We start from the raw sequence: 26,047 nt of genomic DNA on the forward strand, positions 1-26,047 counted from the left end.
AGTGCTCCATTTTCCACTGGTAGATGGAGTAGCATTGCAAAAACACCGAAGAAAAGGGAAGGGGGAAAAACGGCACTCGTAGGGACTTGTGCAAGAAATACAAAGTGAGGCTTAATTATCAAATCAATGTTTTGGTCCTATGTTAGATCTTGATAAAGGTCCAACATTGAATCAAAACGTTGATCTTCTAATTAATTAATTTTTTCATTTTTTGGAGTGCCGGGGTTTTTTTTTTGCCTTTTTGGGGGGGGGGGGGTTTGCAATGCTTGGCTATCAGGACAGAGGCCTAATCCAATCACAGTCACATTTAAACAGGCTACATTTGTAGATTTGTGGTGGATGTTGAAAGAGTAATGCCGTACTGAAGCTATACTCAGCTATAAGCGGAGGTATTACATTTTATGTCACTTGCAGGATCCCAAACATGAAATGCTGCATTTATGTGGCACTTTCTCAAAGGAGAAGGGACATTGAGTAGATGAGATTGTGCAGCGATGTCCAATGTCGGTATGCAGTGCAGCATCTTCATTTTCAGAGGAAGGAGTTGATAGAAGTAGTGTGGAAAGGTTGGAGATGTGCAGGGAAATAAAAAAAAATTAAAACACAGTTGATGAAAACGCTTTAGAGAAATGGAAGAGTTAAGGGGAACTGGACAGACGTAAAACTGAAAGCCAATTTAGCAGGATCTTTTGTCTTTCTCCCCATCCATCTACCCTACACCGCATGCACTGGGGGAATCACTCCATGGCTTCCTGATATGCAAAGCTAGCAGCATCTCTCACCGCGTCCTCTACTCATACGTTCCATGTGCTGCAAACTCATTGCTAAAAGTTTTGTCTTTGTATGTGTGTTCTTTCTCAGAGAATCACTCAGAAGGATTGGTGATCCAGTTTTAATCCCTGCTTCTCCCCCATCTGCTGCCCAAAAGTACACCTCCTCCCCCCCACCCCCCCCACCCCAACACCCCTCGCCCCCGCTGCCAGGGATCAGGGACAAAAGAGGTGTTAGAAGGGGCTAACATACGATAGGACTGTTGACAATTACTGTTGTCCAGTATATGGATATACTGAATATGGTTATTCCATCGCCAGGTCCATCCTACTTCCCAATGTTGTCTTTTTGTAATCAACCACAACCCAAGACCCTTTTTTCCCTCTCTGCCGCCGTTTGGTGCAATGATGCTACAGCTCCTTCACTAGGGCATATAGGTATACTAGCAACAACTATATTTAACAATACAATGCCTTAAATACACTTAGTGGCAGTTCGAAGAATACACATTGGGCTACATATACTAAGCAGTGCTATTCCACAAGACACCTTCTGATGCCAGAATACACCTCAGCTTAATAAATACTGTATAGGCACTAATATTGTAGCATTAAACATTCTGATAATTTTTTCTGCGCTCAGTTTCTATTTAGAAACAATAAAATAACCAATGAAATCATTACCAATAACAATCTAGATTTTAAGACCCTGTAACCATTGAGGGTCTCTCTAATTCTGTCAACCCCTACACTCCTGTGTTTCCTGTGATCTCCCAAGGTAGCTTCCCATTTATAATTCTTCACACCTTGCCTTTGAATAAGGTATTTGCAAATCTCTCATCCACCCTTTTATTGTTCTAGCCCTCCTTAATGGGGCAGCTATTCCTAGGGCCAAAGTATACTAATGGCAGTGCCATGCTTAAGAGGTTACATTTGGGTGATTGATGCCCTCAGTAGCACATTCTGACACATAAACAAGTATTGTTAAATACATTTTAAAGGTAGTTTGCAAACAAGGCGAGCTGACACTTGGCCAATGTTTGATTTTCCGCAGTTAGTCCCTTTTGTGTGTGATGTCTCTTTGTGTTTAACAAGAGTTTGCACAGCTATAGCCCCTCCTTTTCCTTGTCTCTATTCCCCCCTCCTTCTGATAAGGACAGGTGTGATAAAGGTAAAGTAAACGATTGATTGACAAACACTTCCTCTAAGGAGAAAATATTTTGTGTTTAACCTTCAAAGATACAAAAGCTGCCAAATCTTTGCTTTAAATGTGGTTCCTTTTTTTTAAGAAGCCAATTAGAATTGACTAAATGTTTTTTTTTTTTTGGTCAGCTCCCAGGATTCCACCTTTACGTGCCTGAAAATCTGAGGGTGTTGGATCTGAAGCCGGGAGGGGGTGCATGTGGTTTAGGATGAGGCTTGCAGCTGGTTCACCTATCCTTTGTCTCACGACCTCATGAGTGATTTCTCAAGCTGTAACTTATCGAGTGTTATCTATTCATTTTTAAAGAAACCCAGTAAACCTGGCAGTGTTAAAACTGAACGAGCAGGGGCTTTTGGACAAATTGAAAAACAAATGGTGGTACGACAAGGGAGAATGCGGCAGCGGGGGAGGTGATTCCAAGGTCAGCCCCAGTAAGAACAAACTAGCGGGTAACAAAACAGCATGGATAGTAACCAGCAACTGCCCTGTACACCCTTAATGCCAGTGCCCCGGTTCCATCTCACCAACCTCCCTTCATAACGGGACAACAAGCCTCACATACACGCTTAATTATAAGGCAGCAACTCCTTACGTTTCACACACAACGCAAAATGTAACAGCTATGGGGACATGTAACATCAGTTATACCTGCTAATACATATAGGTCCATATTTACTAAGCAGCCTTAAGACACTGTATGGCAGTGGACGACTTTGTTAGAGCTTGAATGAACTATAAGGTCCAGCGCCAGAAGATGCCATATGGCAGAACACTGTTTAGCAAATATGGCCTATAAAGTATAAGTATACTTCTAAGTACAATACACATTCAGCCACAAAGGCAACATATTTGCTTACATTAAAATAGACTACGCTTCAATGCATTTCACTCCCCTACAAATACGCATTCATTAAGAACAGGGCAGCTGGGAAACAGACCCACACACAAAAGAAGCCATTGAATTTGAGAATAACAACACTGGAGTCAAAATGCAACACAGGAACACAACTAGATTTGCAGCAGAAATGTAAAAAAAATACTAAACTACTGTATTATATGGAAATCACCAATAATACCAAACCGTAGCAGAGAACAAAAAATACATTATGGAACCAACTGACATGCATTCTCACTGTTGAAAAAAAATGAACACAACCATATAATATCAAAGTTTTATAATCAAACGTTTAAAACCAAAAAAAGATATACAGGCTCATAATTACTAAGCAATGCTATTCCACAAGACACACATTTACTAAATGAGCATAGGCTACATCAACATGGGAACAAAATAGCAACATTACAATGTTGACAACTTTAGGGTCACAACCAACATTAGGGAAACTGGTATAATTTGAAACCCAAGAGAGCGAAAACCAGGAATGCAATATTAAGGCAATAGGAGAAAGCTATAAAGATCACCTACAGTAAGATTGTAAAAATATTGACAAATCTGTATTATAGGAATAAAACAGTAAGCTTACAGTGGTGATATTACAAAAAGGATGGAGGCACAAAGGATATATTTACTAAGCAATCTTCTGCCCAAAAAAACACATTCCAGCACTGAAAGACACCTTACACAATCTATTGACATGAATTGTGAAGGAGGTTTCTTCCAGTGCTGGAAGGTGCGTTATGGCAGAAGATGGCGTAGAAAATAAGGCCACACACAGGCATGGGGTTAAATCCAACATATACATATTAATAAAAATAATTACAAATCAAACTCAGCAACAAATCTACAACACAAAGAATAAACAAATACAGATACAATGCTACCAAAATCAATGTGTGCAAACGTTCATATACACAACATAATATAAACACAAGGCTACAAAACCAGAACACACACATTCATATATTTTGGTCAAAACAAGGCCTAAACAAACCATATGGGACCTCCATATATTACACACATTCCAGTGCCCAACATGTCTCCTGCAACATTCTCAACTCATTGAAGGGAAGGAGAGCAAAAAAACAGCCTCCGAGACACCGGGTGCAGAACATGCGGCTCAGCCAGTGCCAGGGGACGGGTGTTGCTGGTTACTCAAAGTGATATAGTTAATACTCATCTGGCTTGGCTGGAAGAGAGGGGAAATGGGGCTCTAGGGGATGGAGGGAATGAAAGGGTTAGGGTGGGGGCGCTCGATGGAGTATTCAAGCGTATCACTTTGACATGGTACACGCATACGTCAATGAATGCCTCAAATGAAATGTTGCTGTGCTGCTGAATAACATAAAATAACATTGGTAATGTTATTTATGTTATTTCCCCTGGTTTGAAGAGGTGCTGTAAACCTAGCGGTATTGAAACTCAGTGAGCAAGGCGTCTTAGACAAGCTGAAAAGCAAATGGTGGTACGATAAAGGGGAATGTGGAAGCAAAGACTCCGGAAGTAAGGTTAGTCACCCCCGCCACAGAGTTCCCGCCTTGAATCACATGATGCTACAGGGCTCTTTCTGACTGGTTAACAGGGTTTTGATCAATCCTTTGCTGCAGGAGAGGACAGCTAGGCATTGCTTTCAAAGCCGTTACCTCTCCCTCCCAGCAGCAAAGGGATCCAACTCCACACTCTTAATTTAGGAGTGTCTAACTCATTTAAAAAAAAAAAAAGACTTGCTCATTTCCGACATCAACTTCCTCACTCATCAAAGCCAGAAGTATTTCCTTCAAATCTCACTGCTAAGTCAGGTAAGGGTAGGAAACTCACAAAGCCAGGCTGCCCCTTCTCTGATTGATAGCTCTAACACCACATCACATTTCCATTTCACAAGAATCCCTACAATCTTAAAGGGAGTTCAAAGCATTCACTAGTAAACTCCCGTTAAGGTATCACTCCTACCTGGCCATGTGTTGGCTTTATGTTTACAAGCTGTTTTAATTGCTATATGAAATTTATTACAAGTTTTTTTTTCTAGTTTTTTTTGTTCCAGTTTTGTACCAGGAACCCTCAAGTATGTTTTTTTTTTCCTTTCATTTAATAGCATGTCCTGCAGAGCCATAAGGCACTGTTTGTATGCGCTTCTAGCTCACTCCATCTTAAAGTAATTTGAAGCTTCTTATGGCCATCATCCAACCTTCAACCCATCAGCACATAGTTGGCATTGGTCCCTGTAGGTGTGCAGGCCAGGCAGAAGCAACACTAAAGTGTCCCATACAGATACACTGCACATGTATTAAATTGGACTACACTTACATTACTTTCCCAATAGGTGTGTCAGTCTTGAAATGAACATACAGTATCAACCACTCCCCAACAGTTTCAATGTCACTAATAGAACAGCCAGTGTCATTCCAGCTGATGCCTTAAAATGCAGCAACAATTCCCTGGGAGCTGTGCTGTTCTAGTATCACGCCCTCTGTAATGGAACATCTGCAATGAATATGGGCTTGATCAATGCTTTGTATCCAGTTCATTTGACAATTTATTACCAAACATAACATATTTAGAGAGCTATTGCTGACTGTAGCGTTGTTCACATCTTGGTAATAATGTGAAGCATCAGCTAACTGCAGAGAACTATACAGAATGGGATGCAGCCAACAATAGGCAACTGGTCCTAGTAATAATCAATTGCCACAACTAGTTATATTAACAAGCTAATGCCATAATCACATACTATTGAAGGTACACAAACAGCCCACACCCACTATTTGCACTACAAACCTACTGTTAAAACCAAATAACTGGATGTTCCAGCAGTTTCTTGGCCATGCTAGTCAACTACTTACTCTAACAACGGATATAATTTTCTGTACTAGAAAAATATTACACCAACAATTTGATGCCACAAACATGAATCTACTTACAATTATATCTACTTAACCTGGCAACTAGTTAACCAAAATATTGCTGTCAAGAGCAAACTGATCTGGATCAGTAATATATTAACTGTTTACACTAACCATCTGTTGCCAGATCTAGGTGTTTGAAGTCCTTCACTCTAGGAAAAACCCATCAGCCCCTCTCACACTGACACACACACTATCTGACTATCCCTTTCACACACACAGTAGGCTTGGGCGAATCACATTTTTCTTGATGCACAAACATTGCTTGATTTTATCAAAGAAAATGTAATTTCTATGGAATATTTTCCATTACTGTTGTACCAAGTAAACTGGAATACACCCTACATCCAAATATGTACTATGTGATGCAAAGCTATAAGACACCTTCTGGTGATACCTAGGTCAAGTAAAATGGGTCATAAATGGTATTCCGGCACCAGGAGGTGCCTTATGGCATGGCATAGCATGCTAAATATGGCCCATAGCCTTTGAGACATGCAAAAAGTTGTCCATCTAATGATTCTTACACACATCTTCTTACCATTGCAAACACTCACTTATAATCTATAGATTATATTCACCTTTGATGTAGTTTCCTGTTCAATAAAATGTCCATTAAATAGCACTACCTGTCCAACACTATCATATAATCCATTATTGGCTACGGATATCTAGATGGATCCTTCTTACTCCTTACAGACCACCGATCCCTCTCGACCATAGGTTCCTTGAGTCAGCTCAATGCTAATATGAGAGAAAACCTGTAGCATGATTAAGCCCTGTTGCTTGGCAATTAAGGCCCTGAAAATAGAAAAGGGTGGTTGTATTTGATATCGGTTGGCAGCATTGGGGTTGCATGCCTGAGCTACTAAGTAGTCTAGTCAAGAGGGAGGGGGAAACTGAAGGCAGTGCAATTTTGGGACAGTGATGTGCAAAGGGTATTGTGAAACTGGGTGGGGCTATAGAAATGTAAAGAACATTGAGGTGTTAAATATGAGTGGTTTGGGGTGACAGAGATTTCTCTTTACCACTTTGTGTTGTGTCCGGCAGCTGTCAAACCTCTTTGAAGTATTAATAGATTCCAAAATGCTTGAATCTTCCCTGCCATAATATTGCACAATTATTGCAACATGGGAATAAATGTAACCATTGCACAGCATGATGGGCCTGCAGTGTATTGCACCGCCATATACATTTCCAAATAGTTTTATTTCCTCTATTGAGATCTCTTTTAAATTGTGGATTATTTCCTTACCAACCACCATTTGTTTAATTGAAATTATTGTATACTCTGGTGGGAAACAAATTACACCGCATCCTGAACCTTGAACATCGGGTCCAGTATGCTGTTTTGTAGTAGTGCAGCTATTTACATGTATTAGCTGCTGGCCTAAACAAACTCAAAACAGCAAGGACAGACACTAAAATTTGAGCAAAGAAAACAACAGACTACGTTGTTTTTCATTGAATACAAATAGCACTGGGCAGATTCTTACTCGTCCTTCTGCAACAAAGTTGTATAAGGGTTGTGTTTGGGGTTTTTATTCTTATGCCACTGCTTTAAACTTTGCTGCTCAAATCAAAGTGGTTTGAGCATTATCTCAAGTCTACAAATCCAAAGAAATCTGATATCAGATGCACTCTACCACAGTTTTATTTGACCAATAAAAGCAGCTACTTAATTTACTGATGCTTTGCTAGGCGTATTTATAATACCCGGTGTCTCAAGAGCTTTTCTTTCGCTGTCACATTTTTTACCATTGTTGGAAATGTACTCTCCTTAAAAACATGGGTCAGTTCTGAGCCACGGAAAAGTCTCCCCTTATTTCACAGCTCAGTTGAATCCTTCTCCCCAGATTATCTCAAAGAAGGGGCTTTTTGGATGAACGTAAAACTTCAAAAGGTTTTAACCCCTTCATCGCTACCTGCTGGTTCCAGTAGCATAGAAGGAGTTAATAGGCAACGGCCTGTTGTATGTTATTTTGTGCTATTATGGAATGGTAGATGTGTTATGGGAAAGGGGGAGATGGGGAGGGGCAGGGAGTTTGAGTAGACCTTTGGGATATCTCTGACCTTCATAACAGTGGTTTTCCCCTCCCTCTCTCCCTGCTCCTTTCTCCTCTTCTCTTCTCTTGTTGGCTCCAGGATAAGACGAGTGCACTGAGCCTTAGTAACGTAGCCGGAGTGTTCTATATACTGATCGGAGGTCTGGGATTGGCCATGCTGGTCGCCCTTATCGAGTTTTGTTACAAGTCGAGGAGTGAATCGAAAAAGATGAAGGTGGCATCAAATCTGGAGGCATTTCTGTCACATGTGTCTTACATATATACTTCTACACACTATACAATGATTACACCCCTACTGTAAAATACAAACAATTATACACCGCCAATAATACACTTTCATTCATATTCACCCTCTAAACAAACAGAGACGTAATCAGTACACAGACATCCACCCAAACCTCTATATACACAAATTCATACACCCCTAGTATACTCACATGCCTGTACTTTACACGCAGACACCGTTCTTCACTAAAGTGGCTGCAAAACCAGTGCAAAAGAATTACACCAGATTTACCAAAGATAATATCACATGGCTTTCAATTAGATTTCTTCTTTGATACACATGGTGCCATTTTTGGATTGGTTTTACCCTAGTTTTGTAGGGAGACTTTAGTAAATAGACCTCAAAGTACCGCCAGACACTTATACACTCTCATTCATATACAGTATATAGTCTACATGCGCACACAATCAGTACAGACATATACATAAACATTATCCTAAAACAGTCTCTGTATACTCAACACACAAATAATCATACAATACCAATACACACACACTCGTATATAAATATACTAGTATATTGTGTAAATCAGACTCAGAGTCTCTCGTTTGGAGTGCGATGTACATCAGGGAACTTTTTTTTTTTATGTGGGGAAAACTTTAATCTTCAAGAAAGGACCGGGGTGGAAACCCCCTCTCCTCCTCAAAAGGGTTTCTGTTTAATTCCGCAGCAAACAGTCACAGAAACCGTCCGGATGGCAACCTTACCCAGACCTTCCACGGCAGGAGGCAGCGGTGAGAACGGTAGAGTGGTCAGCCATGATTTCCCCAAATCCATGCAGACGATTCCATGTATGAGCCACAGTGCAGGGATGGCCCTGGGAGCAACTGGATTATAATAGCAGCAGACTTCACACCGCCTGGTGAAGAGATGACCCTCCCCCTCCAGTGCCAAAAAACACACAGGACAAATCCTATGGACTTTTTCGCAGCCACTTAAAAGATCTATTTTTTTGTTCCTTTTTTTTTTTTTTTTTTTTCGTCCTTTAGCCTTCAGTGGCAAAAGTATACGTCGGTAACTGCAATAAAGAGCTGATTTTGGGAAGAATGCAGATCCTACCCCATGGGCTGGACATTTGAATGTTAACAATAGACTCTGATCCCACAATTATTCAGCTCATCAATTCTTAGTATATTCAATTATGTTAGGGAAATCTTTTTTCATTTTTTTTTTTTTAAGCTCATTCGTGTCTCAAACCCCCTCCACCCCCTTTATCATTTTCCTTTTGGTTTCCTATGTTGGGTATCTGAACAAATTGGGACACAATCTCTTGGCGTACCATCCATAATTAGGAGATAACCTTTTATTTTTTGTTAGGCAACAAAATACACTAATGGCATGTCTGCCATCCGGCCAATGCTGAAAGAGAAGTCGGTGTAATGCAGGGAAAGAATCATCTTTTCCTATACGCAAAAAAACTAAATGGTATGAGGAGGCAGTAACTCAACGAAGGACACAGAAGAGACAGCTTCACAGGGGACCAGCATTGAAGCAAAATAATATGTAACAGGAAAAACGGGCAGCTCGTTACAATCATGCAGAGCATGTCCAGTGAAGACAGCAACACTGGAGAAATGTAGAAGCAGTTTGGAAGTGAACCTACTATGAAAACAAATCTAAACGTTTGTTGAAACTTGAAACGAAATTGTGAGTGGAGAACGACACAAGAGAAGGGCTAGGATTGGACACCTGCAAAAGTTCCTAAAGTGAGTAACAAGATGGGAAGCTGTGAGTGTGGATGCAAGTACAAGCCATGAGTGGTGCTATTTGGGTTCTGGTCATCTTAATACCAACGCACAAAATATAGGGCTCCAAATCGCCCCCGGCAAGATAACATAAATGGATGATGGAAACTGTGGGCAGAGCAACAGAGTATTTCAGGTTCCTGACCCTCAGAACTCTTTCTATTCACTCACAGGAAAGCTGTGTGTCTAGCTAAAATGAAACATGTAGAACATCTGGATGTCTCTTGAAGTTGGAAATCCTTGCATTGTTGTAAAATGTGTGAATTTATATGTGGGGGCAAAGGCTGCTGGGTGTCTCAGATAAAGAAAAACATACACTTTGCCAGCGGCAATGGAAATATCACCAACCTTTGGAGAATGAGATTGCGAAAGGATTGTGCCCAGACTGACCTCTGACATTCTTTCACCTCTACAGATGTCATTAAGGCGGACATAGAGCATGACAAATTGGAACAGCATATAATGCCATAGTTGGTTCACATTCCAACCCATCTTTTTTTTTTTCAGCTCCTGTCTTCCCCACCCATGGAAGGACATAAGAGAGTCCCTGAAAAAAAAATACCCTTTGCAATGTTAGTGTTTGGAAATCTTTTGTTTTTGAATATTTTTATTCGTTTCTGTTAAGATGTGCGGGGCTTGTGAAGGAGACAGATGCTTTCCCTCGGACATCTGCAAAGGTTTATGTTACCATCTTGGCGTGGGAACATATTCTTTCTACAAATCGCTGATGGACATGGGGAGCTTTGCAGCCATCTGTGTTACGGTGCCACAGCGACCCGAACATGGTGACGTGACGTGGGCGTTGCAACGGAAGATTGATCTTGCACGGGGGGACATACCAGTGTTTGCTCCATGACTATGAGACTTGAAACTTAAAATCGCCTACACCGGGTGGGAGACAGGACACGACAAATCAGCATTGGAGATGTTGAGTGTTCACTTGTAATTTGTATTTTTACTACACTTTCTTAAAAACAGGCGCGTGGGGACAAGCTCGGTTTTTATCCCGAGCATGGACTCCACCTTTAACCCCTTCAGGCGTTTCATTACATTTTTCCTCTTTGATACCTGGGTATTTTCTCGACAAGGCTGGATTTGTTTTAACTCTGATGTCAAAAAGTGCTAAGCGAGATTACGTTTAGGTCAGACAGAAGCATCTTTGGTTTTTGTTTTATAGTTGTGTTGGGGGGAGGCAGTGACTCTCTGCAGCATCTCTTTGCTTCTTGCGTATCTCCTTTGTTTTATTTTTCCTTTGAATTAATATAAAATGGAGCGTGTTCTCTTTCATTGCTGAGGCACAAGCAGTGTCTGTACATGGCTGTCCCTTTCGTTTGCTGGAGTCATGGTTTAAAAAAAAAAATGTCCCTCATTTGTATGTGTCTGCGCTACTGTACCATGTTCTGCACTAGTGAAACGCAAATGCTAGAAACTGCTCAGGAGGAAATGACCACTTTTCATTACAGATTACCCCTGCAACATATTGGGGCATATGTATCAAGTGTCGCAAACTGGATTGTGGCCCACTTGTGTCAGTCAGAGGTTTGGGGAGTGGTTAAAGGAGGAGATAGTCAACACAATATATTTGTGAGACGTATCCAAATTTGCACATGTAACTGGTGTCAAAAAATGTCTGGCGTGTCTGAGGTGGCATTAGAACAGCAATACAGGTTCAAGTTTTCATGTTATTTTTTTTATTACAGGATTGAAGCAGGGGGTCTCTGGAGCTCAACTGTGTTAATTTCATCTCCGGGAACCCCCTGCTTCCAGAGATACTTTCCTCCGTAAGGAGTGCCGGTATCACTTTTCAGTTGGAATGTCCCAGTCACACGGGCCAATAGGAAGCTGTACCAGATGACATCATAGCCTCCTATTGGCCCGCGTGATTCAGGGCATTTAAACGCTGTTATTATCTTAGGCTTGGTCCCCGCGTGCTGCTGCAGCGCCCGCGGGGACAAGAGCCGGGCCGGGCCCTCTGCGAGGCCAGTTTTTCAGGCAGACATGAAAATTGTGAGTAGAACTAGTGATGGAGCGCTAGGCCACACCCCCGGAAGTTCAGCCAATGAGGGCGAATCTGCCGGGTGATGTCATGGCTGCGCCCCCGTCACTCCCCTGCCCCCCCCCCCCCGTCTTTTCCCCTGCAGCTCACTGCAGACCGGGGGAACTCGGCTGCACGCGCCGCCAGCCGGGCAGGTGTGCGTACAGCGCAGACAGCGGGGCCGTAGCCTCAGTCACCCCCTACTGAGGTAAGTATCTCTTGAAGCAAGGGGTCCCCGGAGCTGAAATTGACACAGTTCCGCTCCGAAGACCCCCTGCTTCAATCCTGTAATAAAATAAATGTTAAAAAAATGAATAAAACGTGAAACCCGTATTGCTGCAAGATTAACAGACTTTATACATATGTAGCTGGCACAAATTGATACATATCCCCATTTGTTTCTAGGGATCATTCCTACACAATAACCCTCTCTTATGAAAACATCTCTCAACATCACACACGTTAAGTGGAACAAATTCCTGTTTTAAGAGTATCTCAAAGCCATAACCTGCACATTCTTGTCAGTGGAACCCATGTATTAAAAGAACATCTTGTTACATCTATAACATGCCAGCTTCTTGTAAAAAAAAAAAAAAAAAATCTTACACACCCCTCATTAGAGAGGAACCCATATCATAAAAGCAACTGTGCATGGCTGATACAAATTATTTTCTTAGGCATGAATCCCTATGGTAATAAAGGCCATTTATTATTATTAATAATAATAATAATAATAATAATGATATGTATAACATGCAGAGTCCTGTGTTAGAAATTCCCTTTTATGAGAACATTCTATTTATAATAACATCTTACCGCTACAGCGTGCCCTTTTCTGTAGAAGGAATCCCTGTTGCAAGAATACCTCCACTGTCAGAGAACTGTTCTCCATTATACCATACATAAATCATGATTATTAGAGCATACTAAACAGATCTGTGTTGAAATTGAGCTGTTTTCAGGACTGGAACAGACTGAGGCATTCTGAAAATTACTATTCTTTGTAACTACCGAATCTCACATTGAAAGGGACTTGTACATCAGCACGAACTTGCACCTAATAATCATTTTGGTGTAAAAACTGGAAGACTTGAGGTCTATAGTTTACACTGCAGTGACATGTGCAGCATCTGTTGCTAGGCAACCCCTCTGGACCACAGGATGGGAGGCAGTTATGCTGCTGGCAGTCAAATGTCAAAGTCTAATAACACAGAATCATTCCTAGTTTTCTAGTCAAAGACAGTTAATTAACCTCAGATTTGCAAAAAGTCACCTTATCTATGTAAAATATCCTTACCATTCCCAATGTAATAGAAAGGCCGCCATGTTGCCACTGAATATGATTTGAACCAACCACTCCTTGCTGCTACATTAATGCAGCAGCCCACCTGTAACAAAGAGACAAACACACATTTTTCCTAAACATATTTCCCTGTGACAGCTTTAAGTGCATTGCTGCAATCCAGAAAAATGAACATGCTGTTTTATGGAACAATACTACATATATCTGATTTTCTATTGCCATCTCTAAATAGAAAATGGTAAAGCTAGAAAACTATGAGAGATCTCCTATAACTATAGCCACCCACCCCACCATGCTCATATAATGCCTCTTCTTTATCTACAAGCAACAATACACACACACACACATAATTTGTCACAGGAGCCGGCATACACATGTATAGAAAGAAATCCAGATGCTTGTCCCATAGACGATAATAAACATGAATATTACCAGATGATGGTCCAGTAAGGAGAGACAGCACACAACCTGTGTGTGCTGTCTCTCCTTACTTGACCATCAACTGGTAATATTCATATATATATATATATACACACACACACACACATATAAATATATATATATATATATATATATATATATATATATATATATATATACACAGTGTTCGACAAACCTATACATTTGCTCGCCCCGGGCGAGTGGATTTAACCCCCGGGCGAGTAAATATTGGCCCAAGCAGCACACGTTTGGTACTAGGTGGCGAGTAGATTTATTTGTGTGGCGAGTAGATTTTTTGGTGATTTGTCAACCACTGTATATATATATATATATATATATATATATATATATATATATATATATATATATATATATATATATATATATATATATATATATATACAGTAGTCGACAAATCACCAAAAAATCTACTCGCCGAACAAAAAAATCTATTCGCCACCTAGTACCACACGTGTGCTGCTTGGGCCAATAGGAGCTCTCCACGATGTTAAATCCACTCGCCCGGGGCGTGCAAATGTATATGTTTGTCGAACACTGTATATATATATATGTATATATATTTCCTTGGCAGATCTTAATGTTGGAGACAAATTGCAAGAGGTTTCATACAAAATCAACATAGAAGACTTGACAGGGGTCTGTATGTTAAGTTACCTTGTATTGTTATTTTTTAGGAAATAATGCATTGCAGATTCTCTGCGTGTTTACACAGGATAGCATGTTCATTTTTATGGACGGTAGATGTCTTCAATTAATATGAAATGCTGTTCCCAAATAGAAAGAGTACCATTTATCATGAAAAGCTGTCTTTTAACCCCATCCAACCTTTGTTTGACGATAAAGGACATAGGAGTATTATTAACTGTGGAAGGCTGGGAAATAACCCAATCGAATGATTTTTTCAGGTCACTTTATGAGTTCTGTGCAGTTAATGAACTGCTTTCAACTGGACAACTGCATTTTGGCAACAGAGAGGTGCTTAGTACTGCAACTGTGTACTAGTTTTTAATTAACCCCTTTTTTTTGCCATTAAAAAAAATCTCAAAAACTTACTTTCCCTTCACACTCCTACCACCTTAAAAGTGTTGCAAAAGGACAAATTCTCTACCCAGTTCAGAACATCTGCATCAGGTAAGAGAAAAATTAGTGTGTGCCAACTGCTTCTTCAAACAACTGTTTGGATATCCGTCCAGCTGCGGTCTGAACGGGAAGAGCAGCAAACCATATCTGATAAACTGGCCATTGCCAAAGCCTCGTCCCTACTGCTGGCCTTAGTCAGAAACCATATGCAGGCTCGGGAAGGCAGGCGGTCTCTGCTGAACACAATTATGCTAACAAATAAGAACACATTGTACTCCCACATCAAGTTGTGGCCAGAAAAAAAAGCACAGCGTCCACTGGCTTCATTGCAGAGCAACACTGGTGGTGCAGTTTGTAAAGCCAATTACTGTATGATAGCAACAAAGAGTAAAAAAAGTGTCTTGTAGCAAAAGTAAAGAGGCTGTTCATCGTGTGTCATACATTTAACGCTGGTCTCTAGAAAGATCGGTTTACACATGGCTGTTTGTTGAAAACAATTATGGAAGAAATGATCCCGTTATCATATGCCAAATACATCATATAACTTCTCTCCGTGAATTTAGTAATATCAGCAAGAGTAAAAAATCAAAGTACTGTAGCATGTTATATTGATATTAGGCCATGTATACATTCTAGAAGATAATGATTCTAGTGTGTAATGGAAGGGGATAATCTGGATCCAGGGCCGTGGGGAAAATATTACAGATTTCTTCAATGAGTGACTCATTGAAATCAAAAGTGTCATTTTATGACACTAAATCAGTCTTATTTATTGGGGTCAATTTACCTTGTCAAATATCATTTTAAATACACATATATGTATACACACTTATAGTGTGCATATGCATTGTAAAAGCTATTCATTTACAGTTAATGGAGATAAGCAAACAAAAGATAACCTAGATGGTTATGCAGACATCTACATAGAATGAATTTATGCACAAATGTACACAAGCAGCACTAATATGTATGGAAAATTGGCATGTTTTGTATTTACTAGTCCTTCCTTGAATTCAGTCCAAGCTACAAGATGCGATGAAATTGGCGTTAACGGACCCTGGGTCCTATGCATCCTACATACAGTATGTGGGTCAATGAAGCCTATTATATCAGGGACATTATAGGGTAGCAGAAGTGTGACCTGTAATTCTAAGGCTTGTGGTTCTATAACTATGAAGGTTCTATGAGTTCTCATCGCTTGAGCTCTGATTTGCTGATACTGCTGGCAGGAGCCATTGCATCCCATCAAAACCAGAGCATCGCTGAAAAGAAGAGGTTGTTTCGTTCTGTAACGGCTCAAGGCCCTTTCCAACTCAAGTGTGATGGAAACAGGGTTGTGTACATCTGCTGAATATGTATTGTAAGTCCACTTTCCTTTGGGAGATACTTTTACTGCATTGCCAAAAGGGGTATGACTGTGTCACTGATACAAGGGGGCTCTTGAGTAGAATTTAGTTACTTTAATGCACAAGAATATGTGAGAGATGTCTTGAGACAGTCAAGAAACAAATGGTACTATTATAACTGCGTAACTTTCAGACATTTTCACAATATATGACCATTATTAAGCAACAGTGCTTGTGATTTCTGTGGAAAACTAACTTAGTGCAGTATATGGCAAATCAACATTACTGTAAAGCAAAGACTAGAAACTCATGGGTAAATCTTCCACAATGTAAGCAGATGGCTCCATAGAGCTTTAGCCTGATGCACTATACAGTACATCCATTTAATGTAGACCCTTCACTTTATAAGGTTAGGTAATAATAGAAACTGTTCAAGTAGGGATATGGTGCTCAAAGAGTGTAAAAGACATATGCTGATTTTTCATATACATGAAGAGGCAATATCAAGAGGTCCCTTATAAAATGACGATTACAAAATAAAGATATGGCTAGTTGTATAGAAAATAACCTACCTGGTTCTTTCTAAGTAGAAAAGCACAGCAGCCAGGAAAAAAACAGGTCAAAGATTTCTTCAAAAACATCTGGTTTATAACATAGCCGGTATGAGAATAGTCCAAATAATATTATAAATGACCAAACACTCGCATGCTGCAGCTGAGAGTAGATTGTAGACAGCTCTGTAGGTCAAGAAGGGAACCTCCGGTGTGAAAATCCGCAGGAAACAGGAACGTTAAAGAAAAAATTAATGTAAGCAGAGGTTACAAAAAAAAAAAAAAACCTACGCATTTCGCATTCCCAGGCGCTCTATCAAGGTGTGATAAAGCGCCTGGGTGTGAAACGCGTAGGTGGTTCTTTTTGTACCTCCGTTTTTTTGTATATGACCAAATAAATGTATTTTTATGGTAGTCACCCTCTCTCTTCATAATTTTTGGTGGTGCATCACTTCCATTCATTTTTTCTTTAAGGTTGGGTACTAATGCTGTGTTTTGAACTCAGTATGGGTTCAAACCAGAATCACTACTCAATAGCCACATTGTATGGTTGGTAACAAAGGTGACAAAAACCCTACATCATACACATTAAAGAGAAAAAACGTAGAGAGGCGCAAAACAGCATAAATAAAAGTGCCTTTATATATGAAAATTGGCAATGTAGATACATAGACAAGTGAACAATATGGTGATATAAACGATTATTAGCACAAAACAAAGACTTTGCCTGATTGAGGTGGCTGCTGCAGATGTGCAAATAGCAGACTTTTTCTATCCCACACAGTCCATCGATCTTCTCCATCAAGGGTAGAATGGGGGGGGGGGGGGCTGCATGCCGATGTTGTCATTTTTTAGGCTGATTATTGCATTTTGGGCTATCTCAAGCCACTATCTTCACTGTACAACAGGGTGAGACCCCCTTTCCAGGCTTACCCTCATTCAGCTCTCCCACAGCCCCCCCCTTTTTTATTTCACTTTTATTTATATTTGACATTTTTTTGCAAATTATCTTTGTAGTTGGTTCATTAGCGCACCCATTTTTGTGTTTGCCTTTCTGCCATACAGATTACAGCAAAAAAAAACAAGAAACTCATAAGTACATTTTTAGGTCTTTAACGGGTCCGCAAAACTTTTGCACCCCATTGTCACCGGCTATTTAGTGGTTAAATTTACCCAGCTGAGGTTACATAAAGTGCGCGTGAGAACACACAGTCTCTAACTTAAGAGCCATTTCAAACACAGATATATCTCTAGAGACTAATACATAGACTTGAGTCTATTTACTGTACATAAAATTGCTCATACATCATGTCTAGAGTTTAACTCCTGTGACAATAAGGTGGAGTAGATTTGAAAGATATGATAAATACATGTAAATTCACTCCTCAGCTCCTCAGTAGTGCTATGAAATATAATTTTTGTCTGCCTGGTAAAACATAAAACCATTATTGGCTCTCTGCGGCAATTAAGTCTACTGACTCAGATTGCCTTTCTTTAATATGCTCTGACTGCCTCCAATAGCTAATCCCATGATGGGGCTAAATGGTATATATGTTGGTTATTATAGATGATTGGGTAGCATTATGGCAGACAAGGCTATGGGTCCTATTCAGGGATGATGGCATTTCAGCACGCACACAAAAAAATCACATGGAAATGCATCTCACTGTATTTATTAACCAGTTTTCACATGTCTAAAAATTGCTTTTTATTAACACTCAATTTGTTTCTGCCTGTGCAATTCCATAGGATATGAAACTTGCGTGTGCATATGAGGCAAACTAGCAAAGTTACATATTCACTGGCTATTCATTAAGATGCAAGATTGCAACTTAGACAAATTGGGTTTTAGCTAGAGAGGAGAGAGACTGATATTAATTCCCTTCTATTTCTCTGAGCAAAGTAAGCTGCAGCCAAGTAATACCTAGTATTTTTATGCAAATATGTAAACAATTTTGAATAAATTGTATAATTTGTAGGGTTGATAAACCACGTGGAGTATTGCCTAATTTTGTTTACGGGCATATAAACAACTAGGCCTACTCCCAGTGGCGGAATTACCTTTCTGCCACCTGTAGGCACTCAGGTCGCCATGACAACTCAACGCTACAGGAGGGGATGCTCCAGAAAAGGTAAAACTCACACACGCACAAATTGCTGACCCCCCACCCCCCCCCTCCAAAAATGGCTTCTATAGCCTAGTCAGCCTTGTGGGAAATCCACCCGTGCCTACTCCTAGATTGGTCTCCTCCTGCTCAGCAAAAGCCCACATTTGCTTAACTTGGGGGAAGTGAGAATTGAGTGTGACTTTCTGGCCGAGTTGGGATATGTAGTTTCGTGTGATTTCTCTGCGTAGATATTTCTTGGTGAACACGATGTAAACGCCAGGGTATTTAAAATCTGTCGAGTTGTAATGTATTCCGATCTTCGACGATGTGTCATTGGCAATATCAGCGTTTATTGAATAAGGCCCTGTGAGTGTTCCTTCTCATCCAAATAATATTCCCCACAATGATAAGGAGCGGTCATGAATGGAAATGTATAGACATACCATTAGTATACATTACAGATTGCTAATTTGTCTCCCATTCACTCCATCAAATGCTGTGTAATAGGAGACATATTAAATGGGAAACCTCCGCTAATTCAGGTTTTTAAATCTCTCGACCTAATTTAAAAACCTCGACTACCAGAATATGTTAAAGTAATCCGGAGTCACACCTAAAAAAAAGTGGCACATCGTCATACAATCTCACTACAAGAAACCATATCCCGTGACCTGTGGTTTAATATGTTCTGCGACACTGAAGATGGGCAAATACAATATTATACTAAACTCCATGGCGCCAAGTTGAGTTATATCTGATCGAACGGTGATAAACATATAACATTTCTGTCTCAGGCACCACATTGCCATTTAAGTCGGCACCTGAAAAGCTTCTCTTTTAGCACCAGCAGCAGTGCGTAGCTTTACCCTTATAATAATATTTACGGGCCTCAGAGGAGCGGGGACTACAGTGTATTTCCTGGGTAGTGACAGCTTGTTTAACTTTGATTCTAATCGCAGTTGAATGTATGAGTTAAGAAGACATCATTAAAAGTACATTAGGTTTAATTGTGCCAACAGCAGAGACAGAGGGACCACAGGTTTAATGTATAATGTGTTATTAAAGAAAATGTACTCCATCCATACAGTAAGTGCCACGGCTAGGTACGCTGCCTAATGATGTTATTCTTCTGTATGTGTATAAGTATGGCTATGTGTAGGGTATGTATCAAGCTGTGAAAATAGCCAGTATGGGGTTCAATTGCCATCTTTAGTGGTATAAGCCATTAAAGGGAGTTAACAGCCATTCACATGAATGGCCGTTGTCAACTGGTAATGGCTATTGCACTTTAGCAAATGTAGTTCCATAATAGCCATTTATTATTTGCCTTACAATCACTGTATCACATTTGGCTACTTTTGTGATTGGTCACTTCCATTTTGGTTTTTACAATTTATGTGGAGTTCAAATATAATAATACATATTTTATGTGTCAAGGTACACTATGCTGGAACATGACATGCATACATGTTTGTTCCTCTCATTCTTCTGCAGTTAAAGGGCTGGTCTTAGGGGTGGGGGAAGGGAGGGTGTAGGGGTGGGGAGGGGGCTCCCCATCTCTCTTGCTTTTCTATCCTATCTCATTTGCTTTTTCCATCTGCTGTGTTAAGAAGGTTTATTCACAGGGTCCCTCGAGATATAAAGTATGATCGTGCACAATATCCTGTGTCCTGATCTCCGTTACAGAACCAAAAGATCCGCTTCATCCGCTCATTAACTGGAAGATCTCTTCATCTCCAGTGTCCTCCGTGGTCCACTATGGAGAAGCCGGGTCACATTAATTCATTGTATACCGTACTGTAACTCTCCAGCACTAAACAGTTTTAATGAATAGGCCATCTCCTTGCAAAGAAACAGGGCCACTAGAGGACTAAATTATATGTTAACACAGATGGAGTCATATAACAAAGTCTCCCGGCTGCCAAACTGGTGAAGAAACACTGCACCAAGCTTATCAATCAACAAAATCCCATTGGTTTCAATGGTAATGTTTTTCCTTAATCTAGTGCGTTGTTTTGGGAGTGGGGGGGTGGGGTGTCGCACTAGTTTTGCAGCAGGGAGACTTGGATAAATAACCAGCAAATTATCATAAGGGGGATTCACCAACGCTCCATTAATAAGTATCAGAGACTCAATAAGAATGACTGTAACGGCCATTGACTTGTATAGCAGTTAACGCCAATCAAGCTCCGATACCCGTTAGCTTCGTGGATCATCCCAATAGATTCCTAGACCCATCTCGTGGCAAAGGTAGGGAAAGCACACGTTAATTCAAACGTGAATTTTAAAAAATGAACTACTCGCAGGGAAGCTGTAGAGGTTAGGAAAAGAAAAATGATATTGGAGATTCAGGTAGGGCAAGGGAGGCGAACTCCAGCCCTCCTTGGCCACCAACAAGTCAGATTTTCAGGACATCCCTGCTTCAGCACATGTGACTCAATCAGTGGCTCAGTCATTGACAGCCACTGATTGAGCCACCTGTGATGAAGCAGGGATATCAGAACCTGACCTTTTGGTGGCCCCTGAGTACTGGAGTTGGCCACCACCGCTGAGGTGGTGTGTAGGGTCTGCAACATGAGAAACCTAGAAGACTACATGGGCCAAGTGGCCCTTATCCACTGTCCACTTCTATGTACCTGTGTAACAGTTTTGAATTAATGGCACAAGGTTTATTTTTAAAGGTCAGAAAGTGGCTCTGGGCTACCAACTTTAATGGCCAAGAGCTGATTTGCTTTGTGACTGTGTTTCTTCAACAAACCCCTATGCGTCTCAATACTTTAAAATAAGGAAGAACAGGTCCCTAGGGGAATATTTTGTTATTACTGGTATTTGTGACAGGACCCCGGGGCAGTATGTGAACCGAGCTACAACATATCATTCATTACATGCGGTACTCTCATACAACAACTTTCCGGCCACATTACATCCCGAGAGCTCCAAGCATCTGCCTGGGGGAACTGTCATTATTGCCCAACATCTAATGTACTGCCAACATATTAACACAAATACAGGCAGACATACGTGCTGACCCAATACATGCAAAAACAACCTCAGAGATGAATATATACTCAGACAACACAAGATGTACATAGGAAAAAAAACATAAGGATAGAGGACGTGCCTAGGCAAGTACAGTAGATGGTGGGGAGCAAGAGAGCAGGTAGGTCCAATGACATGTTTAAAGGGTTCAATCTGAGTACTTGATGATTTTGTATTATAGGCTAAAGCTGTAAAATTCCGGGCATTATTGAAATCCATGCTCTCTGATAGGTTAAAATTCTGGGCTTTATTGAAATGCTTGCTCTCTGATTGGTTAAAATTCCGGGCATTATTCATTCAGTAAAGCCTGGAATTTTTGGCAGCTTGCAAAGTGTTTATTTCTAGCCAATCAGCTTTTCCTTTTGTCATAAAAGCTCTGAGACAGGGCAGGGGATTGGTCAGGAAGCAGCAGCCAGGCAGTGACTCCTCCCCCGTGAACACAGCTCCACAAACACATTTGATTCAGGAGGAAGGAGAATGTGTTTGTTGCTGCAAAGTAAGTGTCTGTCTGAAGAGTTTGTTTGTAGCTGCAGTTTCTGTATATCTAGTGTGTGTGTGTGTGTGTCTGCTGCACTGTGTGTGTGTCTGCAACAGAGTTTGTGTGTGTCTGCTGCAGAGTTTGTGTGCGTGTCTGCTGCAGAGATTGTGTGTGTGTGTGCTGCATAGTTTGTGTGTGTGTCTGCTGCAGAGTTGTGTGTGTCTGCTGCAGAGTTTGTTTGTGTGTGTGTGTGTGTGTGTCTTCTGCAGAGTTTGTGTGTGTGTGTGTGTCTGCTGCAGAGTTGTGTGTCTCCTCCAGAGTTTTGTGTGTGTGTCTGCTGCAGGGTTTGTGTGTGTGTCTGCTGCAGAGTTTGTGTGTGTGTGTGTGTGTGTGTGGCTGCAGAGTTTGTGTGTGTGTGGCTGCTCCAGAGTGTGTGTGTGTGTGTGTGTGTGCAGCTGCAGAGTGTGTGTGTGTGTGTGTGTGTGTGTGTGTGTGTGTGTGTGTGTGTGTGTGTGTGTGTGTGTGTGTGTGTGTGTGTAGCTGCAGCGTGTGTGTGTGTGTAGCTGCAGCGTGTGTGTGTGCGTGTGCGTGTGCGTGTGTGTGTGTAGAGCTGCAGTGTGTGTGGTGCTGTTGTGTTATATGTGTGTGTAGCAGCAGCAGCAGCGTTTGGGTGTAGCTACAGAATTTGTGTGTAGCAGCAGTTTATGTATTGTGTGTGTGTAGCTGTTGTTTGTGTGTAGAGCTGCAGTGTGTTTTGTGTGTGTGTACACAGAGGGGACGGCAGTGTTTGGTTATAGATAGCTGCAGTGTAAGTGTATATAGAGGTGCTTTAATGTATTTACCATTTTATTTTAATAAAAAAATCTATACAACTATACAAAAGTGTCTATTATTTATTTTAAAAAGCCTACATTTAGCCTATAATAGTAATAATCCCCTCAGAACAGGGCATTACTGGCAAATAATGACCTGGCTGGGTTAATGTCCCTCGGCTTCGCCTCGAGCCTTCAACTCTTCCAGCCAGGGCATTATTGGCCAGTAATGCTTTGTTCTTCAGGGATTATTAGTTCATTAACGAACAGACACCTCTATGCATCTTTATAGATTTTCAATGTTTGTTTATAAGCATGGTAGGCTGGGGCATTGGGGTGGCCTCCCCTTCTCCATGTCGGTAGATGGGAAAATATAAGCTGAAGTGAAGAAGGGGTTGGAATGATGTAGTGAGGTTAAGGATGAAGTGTATAGGATGTTCACGCCAATTGGTCCTTATTCTGTGAAGTGAGAATAGCGCAGATCTGCGCCATTGAAGTCCACAGAGATTCCCATGCACGGACGCCAGATCGGCGCTAACCTCACTTTACAGAATTAATGCCCTTCTCTTTGACTTAAATATTGTCAAATCGGCAGAAGATGGGATTGCTGGTTTTTCCTTCACAATGAAACTATCTGCATTCATGTTGGTATGTGAAACATATGTTACAAAGCCTACGCATATGTGACTTATTTTCCAATTATAATAATAGGTCTTTCTTGCATAGCCCCGACAGCGTATGCAGCGCTGTAAACAGAATTTTGTAAGGATAATGAGTCCCTGCTCCACAGAGCTTACAATCTAATGAGGCACATGGCGATAAAGTGACTTGCCCACGGTCACCAGGAGATGACACAGGGATTTGAACCAGACTCCTCTGCTTCAAAGTCAGTGCCGTTGTTCTCAGAGTCAGGGCCTTTTCTCGCTCCTAGTTCCTGATTATTGAAAGAGAGAGAAGGAAGATATGCATTTGTAATGAAGGATAAGGTAGGTGTGAGACATACATATGGACACGATAGTAGCCAGTCTTTCATATTTTACTGTGTGCACTGTATCTATGCTTAAACGCTTTAACCTGGTTGCATTTGCTCAGATAAATGACAAAAGTGCACACAGCAATGTAATGTGTGCGTTGGAAAAGATGCTGCAGCGTGCACAGCTTGTAACCATAACTGCATTATTCATCGCAGCTTACTATGCTGGAGGAAATGTCAATTACCAGAGTCAAACCTGCAAACATGAATGGTTTCAAAACAATTGATGAGGTACTGCAGGAGTGGCCAACTCCAGTCCTCAATGGCCACCAACAGGTCACGTTTTCAGGATATCCCTGCTTCAGCACAGGTGGCTCAATCAGTGGCTCAGTCTTTGACCTGTGCTGAAGCAGGGATATCCTGAAAAGCTGGAATGTTGGAGGCCCTTGAGGACTGGAGTTGGCCACCCCTACGCTTCTGTATAAGAATAAAGCATTTTTTTTTAAACTCAGCGCGGGGACGCCATGGCCAACACCAGCCAATGACCCAGAAAGCTCAGGTAAAATCCTTAAAGATCCATGTACACATTCCTAATAAACCAAACTTGTCGACCAATCGGAAGCGGTTCGGAAGCGGAATCAGCCATACTACAACTGAGAAGCAGCACAATGAGGTCATTGATGAACATCAACAGTGTCCTATGAATATTAAATTAAAGAGGCGAGTTTTTCAGCAGGGAAGGGTTTGACTTCCTTAAACCCCTATGTCTTGTGTGCGGTCATTGTGTAATGTACTGAAACAACTAGAGATGTGCATACTTACCGACATTTTGGTTTGAGGTTTTTTCCCCCAAAAAACTTTAAAAGAAACTTTAGAAACGTTTAAAATCATTTTATATGATATGTTTTTGAGAGAGAGACTATAGAGTCCTGTTTAGTAGAGTTCTCATTTATTTGATACCTCCAAATAGAGTCACTTATAGCCCACGTTGAGTGATACCTGTAAACTCACCGGAGGAGACGGAAAAATAAGCTAATTTAAGTATATCACAATTAGTCCTTGTATGTACTAATTTAAGTATGCAAGATATATTACAACGATTTAACGAGGGGATTTCTCCTCTCTCTTCGGCAAAACCTCTATTTCAGGGTGTGGATCAAAAAAAAATGTGATAAATCTGTTTCAAAACTGCCCAATATACTGTAGCCAAAATGTTGCCAAATTTTGCCTGGCTCTTGAATTTAGACACAAAGTTTGCCCATCTCTAGTAATAACCTACCCTCCCTTGCAAAGCCAAATCATCGTCACCTCTCCCAGTCGGTCTTCTTACAGACAAAGGAATGAGGAGAAGTTGATACCATTTTTTTCTATTTTCATGTGAGCTTTAATTTTGAAAGAGACCAACAAAGGGAATCCTTTTTTTTCTTTAACCTCTTCACTGCCAAGGGGTCTGCAACCCACTTGCGTTTTCTAAATTACATAAGGGTTCCTGTTTGCGATAGCACCTTTAAAGGAGCAATCCATATGGGTGTTTTTTTGTTTTATTATTATTATTATTATATTTGATTTTTTTTACATAGGTTTGAAGCAGGAGGTCTCCAGAGCTGAACCCTGTTAATTTCAACCCCCCTGCTTCCCAAGATACAGACCTCTGAGGCTAGTGCCGGTATCTTGGCAAAGTTTAACGCTCCCGCATCACATGGGCCAATAGGAAGCTGCACCAAATTACGCCACAACCCCCTACCTGTGCTGAAGCAGGGATATCCTGAAAACCTGACCGAGGGGCGGGGGGGCTGGAGTTGATCAGCCCTGCTGTAGGCCACATCTGGTTGTCATGGAAACATAATTTGTGACGGAGGGCTGTATCTCAGAAAGTAGGGGGGTCTCGGAGCTGAAATGAATGGGGTTCAGCTCCAGAGACCCTCTGCTTCAATTCGCCGTTAAAAAAAACGTGGAAAAAACTACCAGCATGGATTGCTGCTATAAAACCT

General features: G+C 40.9%; 1 protein-coding gene across 8 annotated transcripts in view; it reads left to right on the forward strand.

The window, feature by feature from the left end:
* The window catches only part of GRIA1 (glutamate ionotropic receptor AMPA type subunit 1), a 181,387-nt gene extending 168,917 nt beyond the window's left edge, over positions 1-12,470 (forward strand). For 3 of the 8 annotated variants that reach the window (XM_075602143.1, XM_075602139.1, XM_075602141.1), the window contains 3 exons: positions 4,266-4,380; positions 7,918-8,052; positions 8,774-12,470. In XM_075602143.1, the coding sequence (XP_075458258.1) occupies positions 4,266-4,380; positions 7,918-8,052; positions 8,774-8,962 (439 nt within the window). In that variant the 3' untranslated portion in view covers positions 8,963-12,470. Of the gene's footprint in view, positions 1-2,280; positions 2,406-4,265; positions 4,381-7,917; positions 8,053-8,773 lie in introns of those variants that run through there. The other 5 variants (XM_075602144.1, XM_075602138.1, XM_075602140.1 and 2 more) reach the window with 3 other exon arrangements.
* The last annotated feature ends 13,577 nt before the right edge of the window (positions 12,471-26,047 follow it).

This window comes from Ascaphus truei, chromosome 5 (genome assembly GCF_040206685.1).
Source record: "Ascaphus truei isolate aAscTru1 chromosome 5, aAscTru1.hap1, whole genome shotgun sequence".
NCBI classification, from domain to species: Eukaryota; Metazoa; Chordata; class Amphibia; order Anura; family Ascaphidae; genus Ascaphus; species Ascaphus truei.